At 40.4% G+C, this 22280-nt stretch overlaps 2 protein-coding genes across 3 annotated transcripts; both read right to left on the bottom strand.

The window, feature by feature from the left end:
* Window positions 1-3206: 3206 nt before the first annotated feature.
* Window positions 3207-9607, bottom strand: LOC110533970 (calmodulin-1). Its single transcript, XM_021618566.3, has 6 exons — window positions 9506-9607; window positions 7755-7785; window positions 7455-7598; window positions 7167-7273; window positions 6799-6934; window positions 3207-4618 (listed from the first exon to the last, which is right to left on the bottom strand). The coding sequence occupies exons 1-6, from the start codon at window positions 9506-9508 to the stop codon at window positions 4590-4592; spliced, it is 450 nt and encodes a 149-aa protein (XP_021474241.1). The 5' UTR covers window positions 9509-9607; the 3' UTR covers window positions 3207-4589.
* A 3222-nt stretch (window positions 9608-12829) lies between these two features.
* On the bottom strand, window positions 12830-16333 carry LOC110533969 (amino acid transporter heavy chain SLC3A2). 2 transcript variants are annotated; one of them, XM_021618564.3, is made up of 8 exons: window positions 16090-16333; window positions 15780-15970; window positions 15117-15290; window positions 14904-14998; window positions 14659-14798; window positions 14088-14403; window positions 13892-13960; window positions 12830-13754 (listed from the first exon to the last, which is right to left on the bottom strand). In XM_021618564.3, exons 1-8 carry the CDS (start codon window positions 16305-16307, stop codon window positions 13407-13409), a joined length of 1551 nt encoding a protein of 516 aa, XP_021474239.1. In that variant the 5' UTR covers window positions 16308-16333; the 3' UTR covers window positions 12830-13406. The 2 variants fall into 2 exon arrangements, with proteins under 2 accessions (XP_021474239.1, XP_021474240.1); XM_021618565.3 differs by having other exon boundaries at window positions 13892-13957.
* Between the last annotated feature and the right edge of the window lie 5947 nt (window positions 16334-22280).

Here is a 22280-nt window from a genome sequence, read left to right as displayed (position 1 = left end):
GGGGAGATTTTCGGCACAACACCGGCACCTATTTCAGTCCAAGGCAAACACTGCCTATCTTCATACTGTAGTCTTCAGGGGTGTAAAGTACTTAGGTAAAAATACTTTAAAGTACTACTTAAGTCGTTTTTTCGGTATCTGTACTTTGCTTTACTATTTAAAATGTCCACAACTTTTACTTTTACTTAACTACATTACTAATGAAAATAATGTACGTTTTACTCAATACATTTTCCCTGACACCCAAAAGTACTTGATACGTTTTGAATGCTTAGCAGGACCAAATGATCCAATTCACGCACTTATCAATTGAACGTCCCTGGTTATCCCTACTGCCTCTGATCTGGCAGACTCACTAAACACACATGCTTCGTTTGTTAATGATGTCCAAGTGTTGGAGAATAGCCCCTGGCTACCCCTAAATGTAAAAAACAAGAAAATGGTGCCATCTGGTTTGCTTAAAATAAGGAATTTTAAATTATTTATACTTTTACTTTTGATACTTAAGTAAGTTTAAAACCAAATACCTTTACTCAAGTAGTATTTTATTGGGTGACTTTTACTTTAGTCATTTTCTATTAAGGTATCTTTACTTTTACTCAAGTATGAAAATGTGATACTTTTTCCACCACTGACTGTCTTTGCCTAAACTTTGTTTCTGGTTGTTGAGTCAATTAGACCATGCCCATTCAACTCATCTTTCTAAAAAAATAAAACGTTTTTGCACAATATATTAAGTTAGCTGGCTAACTTATTGATTCTGCTTTGTAGTATATGCTTCTGGTTAATGTTTGGAATTTACTGTGTGCTTTTCGCCATACCCAACATCAATCAATGTGCACAGCGAAGATTTATACACTGAGTGTACAAAACATTAAGGACACCTGCTCTTTCCATGACAGACTGACCAGGTGAAGGCTATGATCCCTTATTGATGTCACTTGTTTAATCCACTTCAAACAGTGTAGATGAAGGGGAGGATACAGGTTAAAGAAAGATTTTTAAGCCTTGAGGCAATTGAGGCATGGATTGTGTATGTTTGCCATTCAGACGGTGAATGGGCAAGACAAAATATTTAAGTGCATTTGAACTGGATGTGGTAGTAGGTGCCAAGCGCACCGGTTTGTGTCAAGAACTACAACGCTGCTGGGTTTTTACCCACGAAGCATACCCACGAAGCATCGTTACCCATCGTGCCATAAAAGCCATGGCCCTTGCAGAGCAAGGGGAACTACTACTTCAGGTCTCAGAGCGAGTGACGTCACACGATTGAAACGCTATTAGCGCGCACCACCGCTAACTAGCTAGCCATTTCACATCGGTTACATATATACACTAGATGACTGACAAGGGGTGCTGTTTTAATGCCACCGCAGATCCATCTTGGCATTCCCCCACCATTGCTAAAGAAATGCAGTTATTAATGTCTACATTTGTTCTATTAAAGACGGACACCTTAATACATACTTTTACATTGTGTGAGTTAAACATACAAAATAGAATGTAAACATTTTCCTTGAAGTATAATTTTAAGTTTTGTTACTGTCCAACAAAAATACAAAAATATATAACATTTTCTCCTTGAAACATTTAATTGAAAAACTGTAGAATTCCAATAATTCCTAGGAGTGGTTGGCTGACAAATTATGCCTGCACATCAATGTGGCCGGATGGCGTGCATTATTTTTTCTGAATGGTCAGTTAGCTAGCAACAATGACAAGAAGCTGCCGTGTGGGGAATCGTACGAGGCTCATTTCAGATAGTTTTATCTTGTTCTTGATACCGTCTTGTTTTGAACATCATGTCTATGCTAATATGGCTCAAATTCACTAGCTTGCTAACCATCAACTGTAACAATGTATGAGACAAGCGTTCACTGTGACAATGTATTAACAGTTGAAGTCGGAAGTGTACATACACCATAGCCAAATACATTTAAACTCAGTTTTTCACAATTCCTGACATTGAATCCTAGTAAAAATTCCCTGTTTTAGGTCAATTAGGATCACCACTTTATTTTAAGAATGTGAAATGTTAGTGATTTATTTCAGCTTTTATTTCTTTCATCACATTCCCAGTGGGTCAGAAGTATACGTACACTCAATTAGTATTTGGTGAACATCATTACAGATGAACGTGGTACCTTCAGGCGTTTGGAAAATGCTCCCAAGGATGAACCAGACTTGTGGTCTACAATTTTTTTTCCTGATGTCTTGGCTGATTTTTTTTGATTTTCACATGATGTCAAGTAATGAGGCACTGAATTTGAAGGTAGGCCTTGAAATACATCCACAGGTACACTTCCAATTGACTCAAATTATGGCAATTAGCCTCTCAGTAGCTTCTAACGCCATGACATTTTCTGGAATTTTCCGAGCTGTTTAAAGGCACTGTCAATTTAGTGTATCTACACTTCTGACCCACTGGAGTTGTGATACAGTGAATTATAAGTGAAATAATCTGACTAAACAATTGTTGGAAAAATTACTTGTCATGCACAAAGTAGATGTCCTAACCAACTTGCCAAAACTATAGTTTGTTAGACATGTGGAGTGGTTGAAAAACACATTTTAATGACTCCAACCTAAGTGTATGCAAACTGACTTCAACTGTATGTGTACGATAAACATTGATACAATAGTTTACATGTTGTCAAGTCTAAGCCAACCCGGGCTGTTTTGCCCCATAATTGCGCACGTCGGTTTTGTTGCTAAACAAACCAATCTATGGAGGACTGCTTATTTTAGGGAGTATCTGATATCTGGGATCCTTGACACCCCTACCCTATTTGAAGTTTAAATGTAAGTCTTAAGTTTAGGTTTACGTGCCAATATGGCTGACCGGTGGCTTTAAAGCCTCTCATTGTCCAATACATAGCATCAGCAATCTAGTGTTTGGTCTTCATTGTCAACTTCTGATATTCAGCAACCACACAGAGTTCAACTAGGTACAGACCATAACACAAGATACACCCGCACCTCTGATTCAGATGGGTTAAAATGTGGAAGACAGTTGGATTGTCCCCTTTATTGTACAGTAACCATGGACAATAAGTTCTACAAATGTGTAATTAAACAAACATTGTTGTTACAACTTGAAAGAATACAGCGACAAAAGGTAAAAATACTGCCTGATCATATTCTTGATAGCATTGTCAAATACTTGCTTTCATTGCACAATATGAGGATAATGAAAGACTGGAGTCTTTGTATAGAAACACTGGTCAAAGAGTTTAATTAGCAAGAAAAACTGACATGAGTTCAGCAATGGAATGCATAATCTCATTCTCCCAAAACAACTTATAAATTTAAAGGGCAGGGGAAAGAGAACATGACAGCTAAACTGGCAAAGCATTCAAAAATGAAACAAAGATCATGAACAGAAAGAAAATAACATTCATGACAGTAAAAAAGTATGGGGGGGAAACTGAAAATGGATGCAAACATGAAAGGTGGTAGAGCTGAATATGTTGTGGTCGGACGCATAGTGCAGCTCCAAGACAGACAGTGACTTCAATCACATACACACAAGTTCGGTACAAAACCACAACCAGCAGACTCTCAAAAAACTTGGATTCACCCTTCCACAAGTGACATTGAAAAACAGGACAGGTGGGGGAAATGTCTTTTCTTAAACAGGCATTTGCTTGGGGAATGAATATCCTAATAGTACATGACATTGAGAGCAGGGTTCAAGTCCATGGTCACTTTTGACCCACTCCGTACTTGTTGAAACAGTTATGCCTTAAATCTTTACCCATAAGTAAAAAGTACATATCAAATTAATTGATTAATAAAAACGGCATAGTTTGTCATTTCAAACAAGACTGGTGGTGCTAAACAAAAAAACCTGCTCTAGTAAAAGAAACATGTTAAAGAACCATTGAATCAATTTTATAATGCCTGGACAAAACACATACAGCACAGTGGGGTCTTTGTACAACTATGTTTACTACACCCAAACAGTCATATTTGCAGCCAACTAATCATGAGTTTGTAAGCATGCATTTAAGTCAGGTCATATGTTAAAATATACATTTACATAATGTCACAATTTCAAAGAAACATAATATTGTTAAACACACATACACCAAACATGTGCATGGAAATACATTAGGGTTTGTTTTGTTAAAATCCTGTCAACTGCCATCCTGGTTATTCTGCGCACTTCTAAAAGATAAATATCTACAACCTTAAGTTGCAGGAGAATAGGCCATATAATAAAAGGGATGCAAGCAGAGAAGCACAAAAACAGTGACAAAGAAATAAAGCATGCACTTCTCTTTCCATATACATTTTAGCTTAAAAATCACGTTCACTTGTTCAGATACCATTAGTATATGTAGATTTACCTGTATATGCAACAAAAAAATGGGTGAAAACCATAACATTTAAAAAGCAGTGTAAGAGGAATAATCAAAGAAAACAGCTTAAACAGGTGAGCCTGTATCAAGAAAAATGGACGGGAGGAAAAACAACCAAAAGCAAAGCAAAACAAAGAGGATGGTTGTGAATGCTTGTTGAGTGTTGACAGAGTGCTGCCCACTGTTTGGTCTTGTTTGGTGAAGGGGTCCTTTGGGTTTCACATTTTATTTTGCAGTCATCATTTGCACAAATTCTGAAAGATAAGATTGGAAATATTACAATTGGTTGTCCATTCTGTAGGATACTACATGTCTAAGCTGACAAGTGATCGACACAAGAACACAAACAGCTGGGTTTGGCCAAATGTGTGGAATTCTGGGATTGGGCCTGACCATATGGAGACAGTAAAGTTACCAAAAAAACAAAAAAAACATTTGGGAGCCATCTCAGGGGCTGTATATTTGTATCACAGAATTGTGGTATAACGCCATGTTTTTAAAACAGAGCTGTGTGCTGTTATTCAGCTCAATTATCCACACCTCTAATGATGGTGGAGAGCATGACTGAGTAAGACACTTGGATCTCTTGATGTGACGATCAAATGTATTTCCGCACCCAGCTGCGTATCATTCATTATGCTTTTCAAGGTTAAAACATTTCATGAACATAGGATGTCCCAACAGTTCACCCTGTCTGCACACAGAGCCACTTTTCCACATTTACATTTGATTACGGCAATATCATGGGCACTGACATTTGTCAATTGTTGCCTTAAAAATAAATCAACCGTTATCAATTACAGAAAACTGATACTAGGAAATGGCAGAGCAAAGCCTATCTAACAGAAGGATGATCAACACATACAGTGGGGCAAAAAAGTATTTAGTCAGCCACCAATTGTGCAAGTTCTCCCACTTGAATTTATGGTGGAAAATAAGTATTTGGTCACCTACAAAACAAGCAAGGTTTCTGGCTATCACAGACCTGTAACAACTTCTTTAAGAGGCTCCTCTGTCCTCCACTCGTTACCTGTATTAATGGCACCGGTTTGAACTTGTTATCAGTATAAAAAGACACCTGTCCACAACCTCAAACAGTCACACTCCAAACTCCACTATGGCCAAGACCAAAGAGCTGTCAAAGGACACCAGAAACAAAATTGTAGATCTGCAATAGGTAAGCAGCTTGGTTTGAAGAAATCAACTGTGGGAGCAATTATTAGGAAATGGAAGACATACAAGACCACTGATAATCTCCCTCGGTCTGGGGCTCCACGCAAGATCTCACCCCGTGGGGTCAAAATGATCACAAGTACGGTGAGCAAAAATCCCAGAACCACACGGGGGGACCTAGTGAATGACCTGCAGAGAGCTGGGACCAAAGTAACAAAGCCTACCATCAGTAACACACTATGCCGCCAGGGACTCAAATCCTGCAGTGCCAGACGTACCGGCTTAAGCAGGGGACACATGTCCTGTTTTTCTGCAAAGGGACCAGGACGACTGATCCGTGTAAAGGAAAGAATGAATGGGGCCATGTATCGTGAGATTTTGAGTGAAAACCTCCTTCCATCAGCAAGGGCATTGAAGATGAAACGTGGCTGGGTCTTTCAGCATGACAATGATCCCAAACACACCGCCCGGGCAACGAAGGAGTGGCTTCGTAAGAAGCATTTCAAGGTCCTGGAGTGGCCTAGCCAGTCTCCAGATCTCAACCTCATAGAAAATCTTTGGAGGGAGTTGAAAGTCCGTGTTGCCCAGCAACAGCCCCAAAACATCACTGCTCTAGAGGAGATCTGCATGGAGGAATGGGCCAAAATACCAGCAACAGTGTGTGAAAACTTTGTGAAGACAGAAAACGTTTGACCTCTGTCATTGCCAACAAAAGGTATATAACAAAGTATTGAGAAACTTTTGTTAATTTTTTTTTTTGTTAAAAATACTTATTTTCCACCATAATTTGCAAATAAATTCATTAAAAATCCTACAATGTGATTTCCTGGATTTTTTTCTCTGTCATAGTTGAAGTGTACCTATGATGAACATTACATACCTCATTTTTTAAGTGGGAGAACTTGCACAATTGGTGGCTGACTAAATACTTTTTTGCCCCACTGTATGATCAAAGGGGATATGGTTAAAATAATTGTCCTTTTTACTGTAACAAATGACTCAGCCACTCTTCCATTTTGACATAACAAAGGTGTGAAGAACATTGTCCAACTGAAGAAATAAAACCTGAAACAACCTGTTCAGAAATATTGCTATGACAACAAAACAAGGCAAGTTAAAATGCATGTTCTTGAATAGATTAAATCTGGTTTGACAGCATTCATTTTGTACAATTCATGCCTTGTGTATGGCCAACTGTCTGATTCGCAATTTTCTGGCTAACACAAGTTTGAGACTAGATAGAGAAGATGCGGAAACCGACCTTCGTAGTTGACCTGTCCATCTCCATCGATATCAGCCTCCCGGATCATCTCGTCCACCTCCTCGTCTGTCAGTTTCTCACCGAGGTTTGTCATAACATGACGCAGCTCTGCAGCACTGATATAGCCGTTACCATCCTGCAACACAATAGAGACAGTTTTAGTTTAGTGTTAACTAACATGCAGATCGTATTACTGAGTATTTCCTTAATATTGAATGTCAAATAATCATGAATTTGGTCAACTCCAGAGAGGTTTGAGACATCCAATGGGATTGATGGGACGCATTGGTTAATATTTTAAGTGCTATGACTGGCCAGTGTAAGACATTTGAACAGTCTCAAATCTGACATTCCCCGGTTTGGCTGACCTTGTCAAAGACTCTGAAAGCTTCTCTGATCTCCTCCTCACTGTCGGTGTCCTTCATCTTCCTCGCCATCATGGTCAGGAACTCGGGGAAGTCAATGGTTCCATTTCCTGTGGATCACAAAGCAAAATTCTCACAGGAGGAAAACAATGATCCTTACAATGTAGGCCTTTCATCCCAATCATCAGATATTGCATCAGAACGTTAACAAAAAACGCTCCATTGTGTGTATAGCCTGTGTGTTCATTTGGTGGGAGAGAAATGGAGAGCATTTGTGTTAGTGTGTCTCACCATCAGCATCCACCTCATTGATCATGTCCTGCAGCTCTGCCTCTGTGGGGTTCTGTCCCAGTGAGCGCATCACGGTGCCCAGCTCTTTGGTGGTGATGGTGCCATCTCCATCCTTATCAAACAGCGAGAACGCCTCTTTGAACTCTGGATGGAAAATGTAGATTGTTACTCTCCAGTCTACATTTCCAAAATACAACATTTCACTACACCCATCTAACATATGTGACAATAAAACAGTGTAATATTGACTTAAACATTTAAAAGACCGTGGTCATGTTTGAGCAAAAATGGCCATCTTACCAGCGATTTGTTCCTCTGTCAGTTGATCTGCCTGAAAGTAACACATTGTGAATGACACCACTTGATTTGATTCCCCCTTTCTTGCACTTGAAGAATCTTCTAATTTCTTTCAAATGCCACCCAAAACATTCTAACCCAAGAGTTTATTCCCATATTTTGTCATAGGATACAAAAATAATCTAACTACCACTTTACAAGTTAACTCTGAAAAATGTAGTTAATTTAATCGGATTGTCTTAAGGTTCCATGACTTTGTCCACACAGGGCATCTGAAGACACAAAACACATTTATGATTATCATTACATCTTGGATGTTTTATTTAACTTTTGAACAGCTGTGGTGCTCCCTGTCAAAAATGACCAGTCATTAGAAATGAATGGGTGAGACTACAATTAGTGTATAAAATTGAGTTTGGGCACATTCTCATTCATCAGACAGACACTTCCTCTCCCAAACTCCTACATGCATGTGTGTTTGAGCACACACACAACTCACTCCCCTTCTAGGCTTCCATGGCAACCCCCATGGGAACCTTAATTAACCCAATAGAGTATTTCCCCCACAGGAACCACACCGGTTGGCATTCTCAAAAACAAATCGCAACATTTTTTCAATAATATATAGTACTTTTCTCACAGCTCTGGTATATAAACTTTTGAGGCCTTGCTCACGACACTGGTGAGGAAGAAAGTCCTTGTTAAACTGACAAAGTAGTCTGATAAATAGCACAATGTTTCATCTGAGTATTTGTTATAGTCAAAACAATACATAATCATTGTTTTTCTCAAAAACAAGTTGTATGAGCTCAGGTCAAATGAGGCCTACAGGTCATAAATAGCAAATAGAAGTTCAAAACTTGTAAATGTTCACAATACCTTAAGTTGATAAAAAGATCTAACAACATTAGGTGATAATATATGTATTTATAAATCAGCTATAGTGGGGCAGTCATTTTGGACCGGGAACACACAATTAATTTACATGAAACGAACACAACAGGAGGGTTAAGTTGTATTATTGTATCACTGGTTTGTTAGCACGTTATGTTTTGTCAAATTAGACCGCCATGGTCCATATTTGGTGCAATATTAGACCAGGCGACAGCACAGTGCCTTAGGTAGAAAGCAACACATTGATTCTGGGGATATCCGGTCTGAAATTAGCCACACCATACAAGTAAATGTTAGTTAGCGGTCTAAAGTCACAACACTGACTTTGAAGGCACCAACTACTGTAGCTAGACACTACTAGCCATAAACGGCATATGCCATGCCACCTCGTCCTGCTAGCGCAATATCTTAAGGATAGGCCTGGGCTAGTTAGCTACACAAAACTAGGTAGTTAGTGACTAACTACATGTAATTCGATATTTAGCTTACTATCGAAGGTAAATGTCGAGCAAAGACGACAGTGACAAAACAAAGTGTAGTGTTGACAAACAGCCATAGCTGACTATTAAGGTTAGCTAACCAGCTTGTTTCCTCGGCTAGCTAACTGGCTGCCTATGTCGGACACAACTGACGTAAACTAGTTAACGTTAGCTAAATGAGTGATTGACGAAGATGTCGAAGATGTCTCGTTAGCCATCATGTGTGTAACCAACAAGTCTGCCGTGCTAGCTAACTAGCTAGCCAACACTCATTGCGAGCTAACGTTAGCTAGTCTAGAGATATGGCTACATATGCATATAAGCCAATTCTATGAATCCAACATATTAATTTAATCGGACATTTACAGAAATAGAACTTACCATGTTGCTATGTTGATTTGATATTGCTAACAATTTCGCGTTGGAGATATGATAATCAAATTTTCCACACAGTCATCCGCGCCTTGCGCTCTTTGCCGCTTCAAGGTAAGTATCACTCCGCGTTAGTTTAGATTTCAAGCCGGACACTGCACTCCCTAGCAACTCGGCTGTCACTATGGTGTCCGTGCGCCGAATAGAATAAAAAAAAAACAGAGCGGCAGAAATGTGATTTATCTGTAACCTGGACTATCCTTCTAGTCGTGGCGGTTTAAATGATCCAATCGTGGTCAATGTTCGTATTTTAAAACTTTAACTACACAATAATGCTAAATCTCTGTTTCCCTTTTCTTTGGAAACATAAACTTGCTCATGTCTATGTTTGAATGAGAAACCCAGCGACTTTATACGGGCCGCACTGAGCAATGGCGCACATCAGCTGACCCAGTAAACGGGACTAGATTGGGTTTCAGCCACCTGCAATGCGTCAGGGAGTTCTCGCAGGGAGTGGAGAGGCTGTTCCTATCTTAAAACCACAGAAACACTTGGCTAAATTTACAAATTAGGATCAGCAGCATAATGTTCAAGAAGCATATACGATTCTGTATAGCCTAGTCATATTGCATAGTAAGCCAAACATGGCTATTTGGAAACCTATTTTTAGCGCAACCTGACTGTAGTTTGCACAGAGTTCCAATGTTTCTTCAGAGCAATCATCTGGACTGGGTGAATTCAAATAATTGCACATTTTGAAGTGAACAATGTTGCAAACAGTATGCCCATTATTTGTTCTATAGTAGAAGGGCCCTGTTTAGAGATGGAATACCTGTATTGCATGTCGAGAGAACAATTTGAGAAATTCTAAGATCGTGCTGTTCTTGTAGGTTTTGAAGTCCAACTCATTAACACACGATACCAGCTTAATTTAGAGCTAATTTGACCCCAATTAAGAAAAAACGAAGAGTTTGAGGTAGACAAATGCAGAGCTAGAAACCCCTTTGGATTTCCTGGAAGGAATGTTGACAGTTAGCACCCTCAGGACTACCTGACACAGAAAATCAGACAGGCAGAAAAAGAAGACACGAAGACACCTTCTCAGAAATATAATCCCCTTTTTAAGATCTCATTGTTGCTGTCAGTGTCAAGGTGTCCCCATCGCTCTGCCGAAATTGTGTGCAGCAGATCTGGTGTCAGTGACGAGGCTCTCGGTTTTCATCCCCATCAGTCATCACAGAGGCTCTGAAGCATTCTCCCTTAAACACCCCCCATTTCCATCACTCATCCATACATGACAACTACAACCATTATGAGATCTGTGTTGTGCTTATATAATACATTCCTTCAAAAGAATATATATATACAGTAGCAGTCAAAAGTTTGGAAACACCTAAAGGGTTTTTCTTTATTTTGACTATTTTCTACATTGTAGAATAATAGTGAAGACATCAAAACTATGAAATAACACATGGAATCATGTAGTAACCAAAAAAGTGTTAAACAAATCAAAATATTGTTTATATTTGAAATTATTCAAAGTAGCCACCTTTTGCCTTGATGACAGCTTTGCACAATCTTGGTATTCTCTCAACCAGCTTCATCTGGAATGCTTTTCCAACAGTCTTGAAGGAGTTCCCACATATGCTGGGCATTTGTTGGTGCTTTTCCTTCACTCTGCGGTCCAACTCATCCCCAACCATCTCAATTGGGTTGAGGTCGGGTGATTGTGGAGGTCAGGTCATCTGATGCAGCACTCCATCACTCTTCTTCTTAGTCAAATAGCCCTTACAAACCCTGGAGGTGTGTTGTGGGTCATTGTCCTGTTGAAAAACAAATGATAATCCCACTAAGCGCAAACCAGATGGGATGTCGTATCGCTGCAAAATGCTGTGGTAGTCATGCTGATTAAGTGTGCCTTTAATTCTAAATAAATCATTGTCACCAGCAAAGCACCCCAACACCATAACACCTCCCCCTCCATGCTTTACAGTGGGAACCACACATGCGGAGATCATCCGTTCACCTACTCTGTGTCTCAAAGACACGGTGGTTGGAATCAAACATTTTAAATTTGGACTCATCAGACCAAAGGACTTATTTCCACCATTCTAATGTCCATTGCTCGTGTTTCTTGGCCCAAGCAAGTCTCTTCTTATTGGTGTCCTAGTAGTTCTCTTTGCAGCAATTCAACCATGAAGGCCTGATTCACACAGTCTCCTCTGAACAGTTGATGTTGAGATGTGTCTGTTACTTGAACTCTGTGAAGCATTTATTTGGGCTGCAATTTCTGAGACTGGTAACTAATGAACTTATCCTCTGCAGCAGAGGTAATACTGGGTCTTCCTTTCCTGTGGCGGTCCTCATGAGAGCAAGTTTCATCATAGCGCTTGGTTTTTGCGACTGCACTTGAAGGAACTTTCAAAGTCCCTGACATTTTCCCGGTTTGACTGAACTTCATGTCTTAAAGTAATGGACTGTCGTTTCTCTTTGCTTATTTGAGCTGTTCTTGCCATAATATGGACATGTTCTTTTGCCAAATAAGGCTATCGTCTGTATACAACCCCTACCTTGTCACAACACAACCGATTGTCTCAAACGCATTAAAGAAATTCCACAAATTAACTTAACAAAGCACACCCGTTAATTAAAATGCATTCCATGCAACTACCTCGTGTAGCTGGTTGAGAGAATGCAGAGTGTGCAAAGCTGTCAAGGCAAAGGGTGACTAGTTTGAAGAATCTCAGATCTTTTTTTATTTAACACTTTGGTTACCACATGATACCATTATGTCTTCACTATTATTCTACAAGGTAGAAAATAATGAAAATAAAGGAAAACCCTGGAATGACTAGATGTGTCCAAACTTGACTGATACTGTACATATAAAAACATTTAAATCCAGGATAGTCTCTCGGAGGCCATTGTGAACCCACATTTATAGTAAGGGGTAGTTTGCTAGTGTTTTAGAAACTCTGAATGAGGGTTTGTGATACAAGAGGTGAAGTGGTTCATAAACTAAGAAAAGCAACCATACATCACTAGTGTAGTGTAGGATTTTGTGACCTTGTGCACATTGTGTCAATCAGCTAAATTTAGAACCATTACACTGAAAGTGTACAAAGGTTGCCATATAAATGCTCAATAAGTGTTAAAATAGTCACGTGAGGCAGAGCTCTCCCCATGCGTATCTATAAATAAAGATGCCTAGAGATGTTCAAGTGCACCTGGTCCTGGATGAAAGTCTGAATTTTGTAGAATGGATCGAGGGTTAGCTTTAAGGTCTAATTTTCACACAACATTGTTAGCCTAAATAAAACAGATTCGTAAAGGTTTTATTCAGTTGTATTTATTTCCCTGTTTATCATGCCAATTTATTATGAGGAAAGCGTTTCAGATCCTCCACATTTGATGTGTTTTACACTTCCCTCAGCTGCAAAAGCGATCAGATAATTCTTGAAATGTGAGAAAGGAGAGCGGGGCATTACTTTTGAACACAATTACAACATTTCAATAAGGGACGAACCAAGCTGCCCCCAAAATAAACTTTAAAAAATGGCCAATAAAATACAACAGTTTAAAATGCTCAATTCAATCTGGAATGTATATTCAGTAATAGCAAGATAGACCGATTGTTGTTGAGGCTTGACTGGTGAGGACATTTGAGTTTGTATGTCAGACCAACACCATATTGTAGAATACATAATTCACAGCAGTTACTATTTTCTAAGCTAAAATTCTGACCATTTGACCAGTACCAGTGTGACAGTAACTATTTTTCAGAAATAAAAAAGTAACAGAATGCCCTAAAAAAAAAAATCATGAGTGATTTTAAAAATGTTCACCACAGAGAGACAACTACTTTAACATCAATGCCCACGTACAGATGGTGCTGGGATCTCCCCCCTCTCTAGGCTACGTAGGGGAACTGTAGCAGGACAGCCTGTCCCGGGCCCAACTCCAGTGCAGAGAGCCCCACAGCACTGTCAGGGGCCAGGTTGACCCCGTCTGTGCTCACCTGGACCACAGCCTGAGCAGGCCGGTCAGGGTGGGCCAGCTGAAGGGTCACCACGTCACTGCCCCAATTGAAGGCAGCGATGTAGCGTCCACTCTGGTCCCACTGGCGGAGGTAGGCCAGGGCAGAGGTGGAATTGAAAAGGGGAATGTAGTCCCCATGCTGCAGGGAACGCTCTTTCCCACGCAGGTCACTCAGTGTCTTGAAGAAGGAACGGCAGGCGAGCCTCTGTTCTTTCTCCTTCTGTGGGTGGTAAGAATTAAACATTAATTTCCTTGCATTACCAACAGTTGTTTTTTTTTTATCCAAAGGAATGTAATGTGCATTAGTGTATAAGTATTTTCACAAACAGAATGTGTATGCATTAGCATCCCACATACCGTGGCAGTTCCATTTGTCTCCTCATCCTCCAGGGAATCCCACAGCATCTTAGGGGACTTTGTAAACTGCTATAGAACAATTAACACCAATAAAAAATCAAGACAAGATATCCTTTTAAAAAGCGGGACTCATTTCTCCAAGGCTAAAGCTGTTATTTGGTTTGTGATACATTAGTTACGGAAACCCCCCGCTCACCTCATCAGCCAGGGCAATCTCATCCCCATAGTTGAACACTGGCGTTCCGGGCAGCGTGAGCAAGAGCATCTGGTTGAAGTTGACCATGTCTGGGCCCACCAGTGTGGCCAGGTGACCCTCCTTCCTGTCCCCAATGTTCCAGGCTAGCTGGGTCTGGTTGTGGGTGGAAAGCAGTTGTTGGACAGTCTGAGCACGATCCGTAGCGGTCATGCTCTTAGACCGGAGGGCCCCGGATAGGAGTAGGTCCACCCCAGTGGAGTTCAGCAGTTCAGAGATGTCAACAGCAGAGGTCTTCGCAGTCACTCCAATCAGAATCCTGAGCAAGAAAACAAAAAAAATGCATTCCTTTACTCAATGAATGTTATCTACACAAGTCACACAATGTACCCATTGTAATACAATTAAGATCCAGTATCAGCTTTCAACTCGGCAGCAGTCAGTGCAGTTTACGCCACCAGAGGGCCCAAGTTCCTAAACAATACCTTCACTAAACCACCAGGGGGCTCACATGCATAACAATCTACTCAGAGGCCCAGTTGAGTGATGTACATAATCGTGGACATGTACTTACCTTCTCTTTCCTTCCGCAGTCCCATTCTGAACAATGGCTCGAATGTCAGCCCAAAGAGACGGAACCACGCTGGCCACGCGCTCTACACCAGATAGCTGGATCCCATCCACACCTTGGTTCAGCCAGAACACCAGGGCAGACTGGAAAGAGATGGTTCACATATTATTAGATAGATACACTCAAATACATTGTTGGGACTGAGTGAGTGGATTTAATGAGTTCACCGAGATGCTCCGAACGCTTACCTTGAGTCTCTCAGCAACGTTGGTGACACTGACGTTAGAGAACCATGGTCCGCTTCCCAGATAGTTGGGAGTCAGATCCAGGATCACATGGATGCCTGTCAGAGAGGGAGGAGTGAGAGAATTAGTCCATCTGAAATTCAACTGACCAACCAAATCATCAGTTTCAGCGGGCAACAAATTATATGGCGGTATAAATGTAGCCACTATACTCACTCTTCTTGTGCGCAGCTATAATGAGGCCTTTGAACTGTTCCAGATTGCCAGCATCAGATGAGATCTCCTCAAAGTTCAGGCTGACAGGGTCGTCTGCGGGGGCAACATGGATGGGCCCAACAACAAGTCCCTTCACCTTCAGCTGGCTCAGACTGTCAAGCTTCTCCTCCACACCTGTTACACATTAGAAAACGGCTTACTAAGTGTCTATTCATGTATAATTAACATGCTACTGAATTAGGGAGAGCGTGACTAATACCCTCGAACAAGAAACCTGCCAAACCAGTCATTGAGGGTGTAGCGAAGGAACAGGGGAAGAAACTGGATTCTGCTGGTTCAGTAGAACCATATCCCCCAGAGTGGAGTCACGGAAGTGGGAAACTTGTTCATTTGCAATAAATCTGACTTCAATACTCCTATGGCACACACTTGGAAGTGCTAAAGCATATGTATTTTAAAATATCATGTCTAGTCACATGAACTGCTACTCCCTGTCAACACTGCGAACGGACCCAATTTCAGTGTCCCCAGAACTTCACTCAGTAATCCCACCCAGTCTGTGGTTCAATATACTCAAAGTACTACTTAATATAAGCTGTCTGTGGCCTAGTGGGTTTCACCACAAATCGGTTATTCAACGTCACCCCTTTCAGTGACTCTTACCCTTCAGATTCTGGGACTCGCTGAAAGCTTGCACATCTCCAATTTGGTACAGAGGTCCATAATTCCACCAGTTCATGGCAGGAAGGTCTTTGCAGCGAGGTGCTTGAACAATGATGGCCACAGCGCCAGCCAGCATCCCCAGCCAGCCCAGCCAGAACAGAATCAGAAGGGCCCATCGCGTACGGACCCACCTTTAGGAGAGAGATTATTAGTATTGCAATATTATACCTTAAATGTTGCATAGCAAAACACCCATTAACCTATATTTTCTATTGAGCTACAGTCTATTCCAGGTCTTCATGTTTCTTACGCAGGTGTTCCAGCAACTCTGAGGAGTTCCTCTTTGGATAGACCGGTAAATTTAGTCTCAATCTCGTCAGGGATTTTCACTTTAATGCTGCCGTTCTTCTCCGTGCTGGTGGGAGAACCGGCATCTCCGTTCCCTGCCCCGCCAGTTATTGGCCGCTTCTCCTGGTCCATCTCATTCAACTCGACGTCCTTCATGTCCACCTCGGTGTCCTTAGTCATTGTGACGTTGGTAAAGGTGAGATTTTCTTCAGAAAAAGAAAGATAACAGTATAATTGCTGCCGGGAACAGTTGTGTCACATTGAGCGTGTTCCTCTGCCCAGGCGTTGCCAGATCTTACACCGCCTGGATAGGTATTTTATTTTAAGTGTCTGCGAACCACATGTTATAGACCCCTTTGTATTTGCAAACACGAGGGCGATGCGCACAAGTTAGTGGCAGAACACGAGGAATTTTTATTGTGGAAAGCCAACAAAAAAGGCGTATGTTAATAAAAGCAAGAATCAAAACATAATTGTAAGGGTATTAGAAGCCCCCCAAAATATTTTGTTAAAATTAATAACGTAAATATAGGCTGTTGAATGGGCGCAGATAGCTTTGTTACTGCAGCCTAGAGTCACGCGCATCTGTCCCTGACGTCAGCGTGTCGTGTACTGGAAACGGGTCAGTAGCGATCGGTCAGTCGATTACGTGGCATTCAACCATTGTTTAATGCATGCAACGTCCGAGCAGAGGAAATAAACCATGTATCAAGCACAAACGATGGTCTTATAGAATGGCAATAGTATGAAACATTGCATCATCTTACAACAAAACACGGGAGGCAAATATAGTAATTACAGTATAACTGTGTTTAATATTGTGACATAATTTAAAGGCTAATATATCGGCTCTGAGCCAGGGAGGCAAAAGGGGTTTACATTCCCATCGCGCAATAGGCTAATTGTTGGCTTGATCGTCGACAATTATTTAAGCAATTTTCACAAATTCGAGATAAAATGTAGCCCAACATCCTCATTCAATGGTTCATCGGTAAAATGGTTACAGTAAACAACATCCTTTGAAACATAAGGATATAGCGGGCTTGTCGTCTAGCGTGCGTTAAACCGGATTGGTCTAGTTTAATTCTAGTGAAGGCATGAGACACACATGCACCAAGCAGAAAACAGAACAGGCAAGGTGCCATAAAATATATACTTTTTTTTTTAGTGTCACTACATAAAGTAAAAACTTAACACCATATTTAAAGTATATAGTGGGGTACGAACAGATGAAATATGCCTGCATAAAATCCAAATAATTTTCTGTCACTGGACAAACCAATGATGTCATATCTATGTAGGGCAGGCGATGCGACAAACAGTCAAAGGAGGCCTCAGGAAAACAACCCTCACTTTAGGATACATTTTTTATTTAACCTTTATTTAACCCAGTCTACATTCACATGAACGTAATAAGCAATCCATCATTACCTGGTCAAGAAAACTGGTCGTGGATTTTTCAGTGCGAGCTCAGATTTACCTCGTGCTGAAGAAAATTGTTGATCTACAGCATCCGTGAAGGGCTCTTTATATAGCAGCGTACCCGCAGTAGTTTTACGACCGCCCAGTTTTAAGGAAGTGCCGACATCACAAATTGCAGATTGATCCATTATGAGTGTGATCAATGTAATCTTTAACTTCAGCACATGCTGACATAACAAACATTTGATAAATTGGACAGTGGACCATTTGAGACAAATTGATATGCATTTCATGGTTTGGCAATTCGGATGTTTGCGTTTGAAAAAGTCCACCTTAAGCGGTCCGCCATTGGCCAGACGTGCGTCCCCCATCATGTTTTCATGAGTTGACAAGAAATGACACAAACAACTAGTGGGAAATAGATCTCTGTGCTCTATATTTGGAATAACCTCGGAGAATAGATTGTGAATAATATTACAGTGATCTCCTCTTTAATCAAACTAATTATATTTCTGTGATATTGTCTGGTTATAATTTCCGTCCATCCATCCTGCTAGAAAACATCTGCAAAAGACAGAAATTGTAGTTTATGGAAAATATACGATTGTGTTCAAATTTAGATAGTGGCACTTTGATATACTGAAATGAGTGAATGATTGAGGGCAGTAGGCTACTGTACCAATAGTCTAAAACATCCAGGCAAATAAAGCTCTCAACCTTTGACCTAGAAAAAGCCATTTCCTAAATTGCTGCAAAAATCTCCTGTGTTCATAATCCGTTTTTTTCCGTTTTTTTCCAACTCCAGTCTCCTTGGACTTGTTTGTGTTATTTTCAAGAACATTCTGGTTCTAGGCTATTTATTTATATTGATTCACATTCTCAAGTCAAAGCAATGAGTAGAATAACTAAGCCTGTTAAATGTAAAGTCATAATGTAGATTTCTGCCTATATAGACACACACAAAAGTAACAACTTTGTTTATTTTATTTATTTCACCTTTATTTAACCAGGTAGGCAAGTTAAGAACAAGTTCTCATTTACAATTGCGACCTGGCCAAGATAAAGCAAAGCAGTTCGACAGATACAACGACACAGAGTTACACATGGAGTAAAACAAACATACAGTCAATAATACAGTATAAACAAGTCTATATACAATGTGAGCAAATGAGGTGAGAAGGGAGGTAAAGGCAAAAAAGGCCATGGTGGCAAGGTAAATACAATATAGCAAGTAAAACACTGGAATGGTAGTTTTGCAATGGAAGAATGTGCAAAGTAGAAATAAAAATAATGGGGTGCAAAGGAGCAAAATAAATAAATTAATTAAATACAGTTGGGAAAGAGGTAGTTGTTTGGGCTAAATTATAGGTGGGCTATGTACAGGTGCAGTAATCTGTGAGCTGCTCTGACAGTTGGTGCTTAAAGCTAGTGAGGGAGATAAGTGTTTCCAGTTTCAGAGATTTTTGTAGTTCGTTCCAGTCATTGGCAGCAGAGAACTGGAAAGAGAGGCGGCCAAAGAAAGAATTGGTTTTGGGGGTGACTAGAGAGATATAACTGCTGGAGCGTGTGCTACAGGTGGGAGATGCTATGGTGACCAGCGAGCTGAGATAAGGGGGGACTTTACCTAGCAGGGTCTTGTAGATGACATGGAGCCAGTGGGTTTGGCGACGAGTATGAAGCGAGGGCCAGCCAACGAGAGCGTACAGGTCGCAATGGTGGGTAGTATATGGGGATTTGGTGACAAAACGGATTGCACTGTGATAGACTGCATCCAATTTGTTGAGTAGGGTATTGGAGGCTGTTTTGTAAATGACATCGCCAAAGTCGAGGATTGGTAGGATGGTCAGTTTTACAAGGGTATGTTTGGCAGCATGAGTGAAGGATGCTTTGTTGCGAAATAGGAAGCCAATTCTAGATTTAACTTTGCATTGGAGATGTTTGATATGGGTCTGGAAGGAGAGTTTACAGTCTAACCAGACACCTAAGAATTTGTAGTTGTCCACGTATTCTAAGTCAGAGCCGTCCAGAGTAGTGATGTTGGACAGGCGGGTAGGTGCAGGTAGCGATCGGTTGAAGAGCATGCATTTAGTTTTACTTGTATTTAAGAGCAATTGGAGGCCACGGAAGGAGAGTTGTATGGCATTGAAGCTTGCCTGGAGGGTTGTTAACACAGTGTCCAAAGAAGGGCCGGAAGTATACAGAGTATACCTAGCAATGCTTATACTGCCAGAAAGATTATATTATCACCTTTCTGGTATTTATTGTTGTTTCTGAGTTATACATTGCTGAGGTGTAATCACCATTGAGGATACAAGGTCAAGTACACAGTACAAATATGTGAAAAATTTGATGTTTGATTTTTTTGGTAACACTTCCTTTTAAAGGGTCCTTATTACAGTGTGCATATGTAATTACACTGTAACAAGTATTGTAGTTAATTGTAATAACTCATAGTTACACAGTAATAACAACATGTATCTTGGTGGTAATTGCAGTCTAATTACAGAGGTGCAACAAGAAATGCTTGTTACCATGCTTGTTACAAATGGGCAATTAGACTGCAATTACCATCAGTTAGTTACATGTTGTTATTACAGTGTAACTACGAGTTATTACAATTAATTACAATACTTGTTAGTGTAATAGCATATTTAATTACACTGTAATAAGGACCACTTAAAATGAAGTGTTACCGATTTGTTTTCCCTATTCTACAAAAGTGGGGGAATAGGGCTTGAAATGATGGAAATAACTGGACTTGTGACTTAGTGGCTGTATTAACTAGTGAGACCATTGAGAGTGGAGGAAGCATCTGAAGGGGACAACCAGCAATTTCACGGAGTGTACAGCAATTGAGGTTGCGCTGTCCACAGAGTGTTCTGTACACAAAAATGTCGATCAGAACCTGTCCAGAACCGCTCAAAGTCAATTTTTTAAAATAAACAATCTGGATTACAACATCTTTACTTTTAAAAGACCTTAAGAAGAGATGATGAAAACACCAGGTGAATGAATTAAAGGCCTACATATGGTAATACAGATAGTGATCAAGTTACTGCATCTCTTTCTATCTTGACACAGTTCTGTCCAATCCACAAGACCCATCATGTAATCTCCTCAAAAACTGTGTGGTCCTGTTTGGCTCAGTTGGTAGAGCATGGCGCTTGCAACGCCATGATTGTTGGTTCAATTCCCAGGACCACCCATATGTAAAAATGCATTCACAAAGAAAAAAAACAACCAGGTCAATGTGGATTCCTGAAACTGTCAGTGACAGCCCACTTCATCAGAGTCAGGAATTCATTCCATGGTCAAAAGCTTCCATTTCACTTTGTGTAAAGTGAACTGAAACTTTTGTATTTGCATTGTAGTTACAACACTTAAACTCTTATCCATCACTTCTTTCGTCATTTGTAAGTTGGTTTGGATGAAAGTGTCTGCTAAATGGCATACTGTAATGTTATTATAGAGAATTGTCTGGTTACAACTCGAGATTAGAGTTCAGTGATGGGTGTCACTAATGCAGTGAAACTGTTGAAGTCAGAGGTTGTATAGGAGTCTTTGACTCATTTTAATTTACAGTACAGCCATTGGACATTCTAGGTGGGGGTGAACAAGAGTAGAACATGATGAAGACTTGAAAAGTGGGGCACATTTGGGATCTTACATGTGTGTTTAAGTCATCAACCAGTTAGGTTACTGATTAGTGCATCTAATACTGTCCGCCAGGCTGTAGTCCTTACGTTAAAGTTTGATACAATACAGGAAAACACTCAACAAAATGCAGTCTCTCCATGAGCCCATGTCCCTCCTTCTGAAGGGCGGAGGCTGGTGGGTGTCAGGTGTCATGTAACCACAGCGGAGCAGAGCACATTGTGTTCTTTAGGGTCCTCCCTAAAACATACACTGAATGTGAAATCAACATGTTTTCATGAAGTGGTCTGAGATAAGGGTGGGTCTAAGGACACAATGTGCTCTGCTCCATTGTGTCAGTAGAGAACAGTGGAAGTATGATCAATGATCTGATCATATGAATATGACTATGCTGATTGATCAGACCCGTAATTACATTTAGCTAAAACATATTTTTTTCAGTAATTTTAACCTGCATTTATCCATCTTGACAGGACTGTGAATGGTTACAGAATGCTCAAAGTCCCAAACAGCAAAAGCCTACACTACACTGGCTGCCGGTAAAGTATCGGTCTGATTTTAAGATCTTACTCCTAACTTTTAAAGCACTGCATGGCCTTGCCCCCTCTAATCTGACAGACATGCTCATTCTATACAACCCAGTGAGGGTGCCAAGGAGCCAGTCTGCTTACTGTACCTTGAGGCAGGGGGGCAGAGCGTTCTCTGTCAAACCCCCTCAGTCTGTTCCATAACTATGTGGTCACAAAGTCATAATTATTGCTAAATCCTATTTCTACAATTTCTCTTTAGATTTTAAACCTAACCCTAACCTTCACTACATGTCTAACCTTAAAGCTCATTTTTACAATATAGACAATTTTAACTTTGTGGCTGTGGTAACTGTTGACAACCCTGTTAGGGAAGAGGCGCAAACATCATTGCGGCTTTTAAATAAAGTTTGAAAACTCACCTTTTTAGCCTGGCCTTTATTCAGTGATTGTTTAAGGCACCCTGTGTGTTTTATGTTATTTTATTCACTATTTTAACTGCTTCCTGTTTGCTTTTACTTTGTTCATTTTATTGTTTTAATGTAAACTG

Source organism: Oncorhynchus mykiss, chromosome 10, assembly GCF_057628025.1.
Source record: "Oncorhynchus mykiss isolate SJ-2025 chromosome 10, ASM5762802v1, whole genome shotgun sequence".
NCBI classification, from domain to species: domain Eukaryota; kingdom Metazoa; phylum Chordata; class Actinopteri; order Salmoniformes; family Salmonidae; genus Oncorhynchus; species Oncorhynchus mykiss.
The sequence above is the reverse complement of the archived record's forward strand: the minus strand, read 5'-3'. Positions and strand labels throughout refer to the sequence as shown.